At 38.6% G+C, this 1,737-nt stretch overlaps 1 protein-coding gene across 2 annotated transcripts in view; it reads left to right on the top strand.

Moving 5' to 3' along the window:
• The window catches only part of Nek4 (NIMA related kinase 4), a 52,908-nt gene extending 51,998 nt beyond the window's left edge, over nt 1-910 (top strand). The window contains exon 14 of one of the 2 annotated variants that reach the window (XM_026779812.1): nt 24-910. In XM_026779812.1, the coding sequence (XP_026635613.1) occupies nt 24-97 (74 nt within the window). In that variant the 3' untranslated portion in view covers nt 98-910. The remainder of the gene's footprint in view (nt 1-23) is intronic. The other variant, XM_013346919.2, reaches the window with a different exon arrangement.
• The last annotated feature ends 827 nt before the right edge of the window (nt 911-1,737 follow it).

The following is a 1,737-nucleotide window of genomic DNA, read 5'->3' as shown; positions in this document are numbered from 1 at the left end:
ATTTTCTTATGTTTCTCAACTAGGCACGATTACGGGAGCACATGGGCGACAAGTATACAACTTACAGTGTGAAAGCTCGCCAGTTGAAGTTTTTTGAAGAAAATGTGAATTTTTGAGATTTGTTTTAATGTGCTGCCAGAACTAAAGACTATTTTCAAAGGTTTTTCATCTAAACAACAACAGGCCGTTTCAGTTATTCAGAGGCTGCTCACTCACTGTCTTCAGTGTCTCTTTGGGGCTTCTTACTATGACTCATGGGATGGAGTGGACCCATGTGAGACAAGTTCAGAGGGAAACAAACGGGATAGCATTGTGTTTGTTTGTTACTATTTACTGAGCCTTAAGCCAACATTATACCTAGCTTATTTTTTTAAGATATTAACTAGCTTGAAATGGGGCCAGAAAACATTGGATTATATTGTACTACAGTGAGAAAAAACAACTGACATCTCGTAATATGTGGTATTGTTTATAATCTTAGAGAGTAGTGATGTTTATTCTCTAATGTCAACTTAGTATACTATTCTGGGAATAGATGTAAAGAACATGAAGTTCTATGTTGCATTTGAACAACTTTTTTTGCACATAAATGAACTTTAATAATATTTTCATTTAATCTGAATCTTAGTGAGGTTCAGTCTTTAGACTCTTAGGACGCTTGTGCCATCTAAAGTATAGATTTGTGACTCATTTCTTTTTTTTTTTTTATCAGCAAAAACGTCTCTTAAATGTGAATTCCTTTTCAGCTAAGCAGTGTCCAAGGAAAGCCCAGGTCCTTAGATTCTATTGAATACAGGCAATGTTTTTCTTTATGTATAATAAAGTGTCAGTTGAGTTTCTAGGTTTGTTTTTTGTTTTGTTTTATTTTTCGAGACAGGGTTTCTCTGTGGCTTTGGAGCCTGTCCTGAAACTAGCTCTTGTAGACCAGGCTGGCCTCAAACTCCCAGAGATCCTCCTGCCTCTGCCTCCTGAGTGCTGGGATTAAAGGTGTGTGCCATGACCACCTGGCTGAGTTTCTATATTTTAAATGTATAACTGTACAGCTGGATGCAGTGGTGCACACTTAAATCCTAGCATTTGAGAAACATAGGGAGGTGGGTCATGAGTTCAGGCTAGGCTGAATGAGTTCAAAGCCAGCTCATACTAGAGACCCTCATCGCAAAAATAAAAGTCATAATTGTATATCACATGTTATGTTAGTTACTTAATAAGTAATGTTCATGTAGATTTTTATAAATAAAATACAAATCTTTGGTAAATTTTCAGTGTTTAAGATTAATTTTATGGGGGCTGGAGAGATAGCTCAGAGGTGAAGAACACGGATTGTTCTTCCCAAGGTCCTGAGTTCGAGTCCCAGCCACCACATGGTGGCTCACAATCATCTGTAATGGGGTCTGGTGCCCTCTTCTGGCCAGCAGGCATACAGACAGAATATTGTATACATAATAAATAAATAAATATAAGATTAATTTTTTGAGTGTGTGTCTGTGTGTGCGTGTACATATGTGTGTGCAGCTGCCTGAGGAGGCCAGAAGAGGATGTTGGATCCCCTGGACTTGGCTTTGCAGGTAGGTGATTGTGAGCCACTTGATGTGGGTGCTGGGAACTGAACCCAGGTTTTCTACAAGAGCAGCAGATTCTCTGAACTGCTGAGCCATCTCTTCAGCCTTATCACCATTTTATTTAAAGGACTGAAAATTACTCCAAATGTTGTTTGTCTGTTTCCTCAGACAGGGT

Source organism: Microtus ochrogaster, chromosome 6 (assembly GCF_000317375.1).
Source record: "Microtus ochrogaster isolate Prairie Vole_2 chromosome 6, MicOch1.0, whole genome shotgun sequence".
In the NCBI taxonomy this organism is placed as follows: Eukaryota; Metazoa; Chordata; class Mammalia; order Rodentia; family Cricetidae; genus Microtus; species Microtus ochrogaster.
Note: the sequence above shows the minus strand (reverse complement) of the source record. Positions and strands in the feature narration are given on the sequence as shown.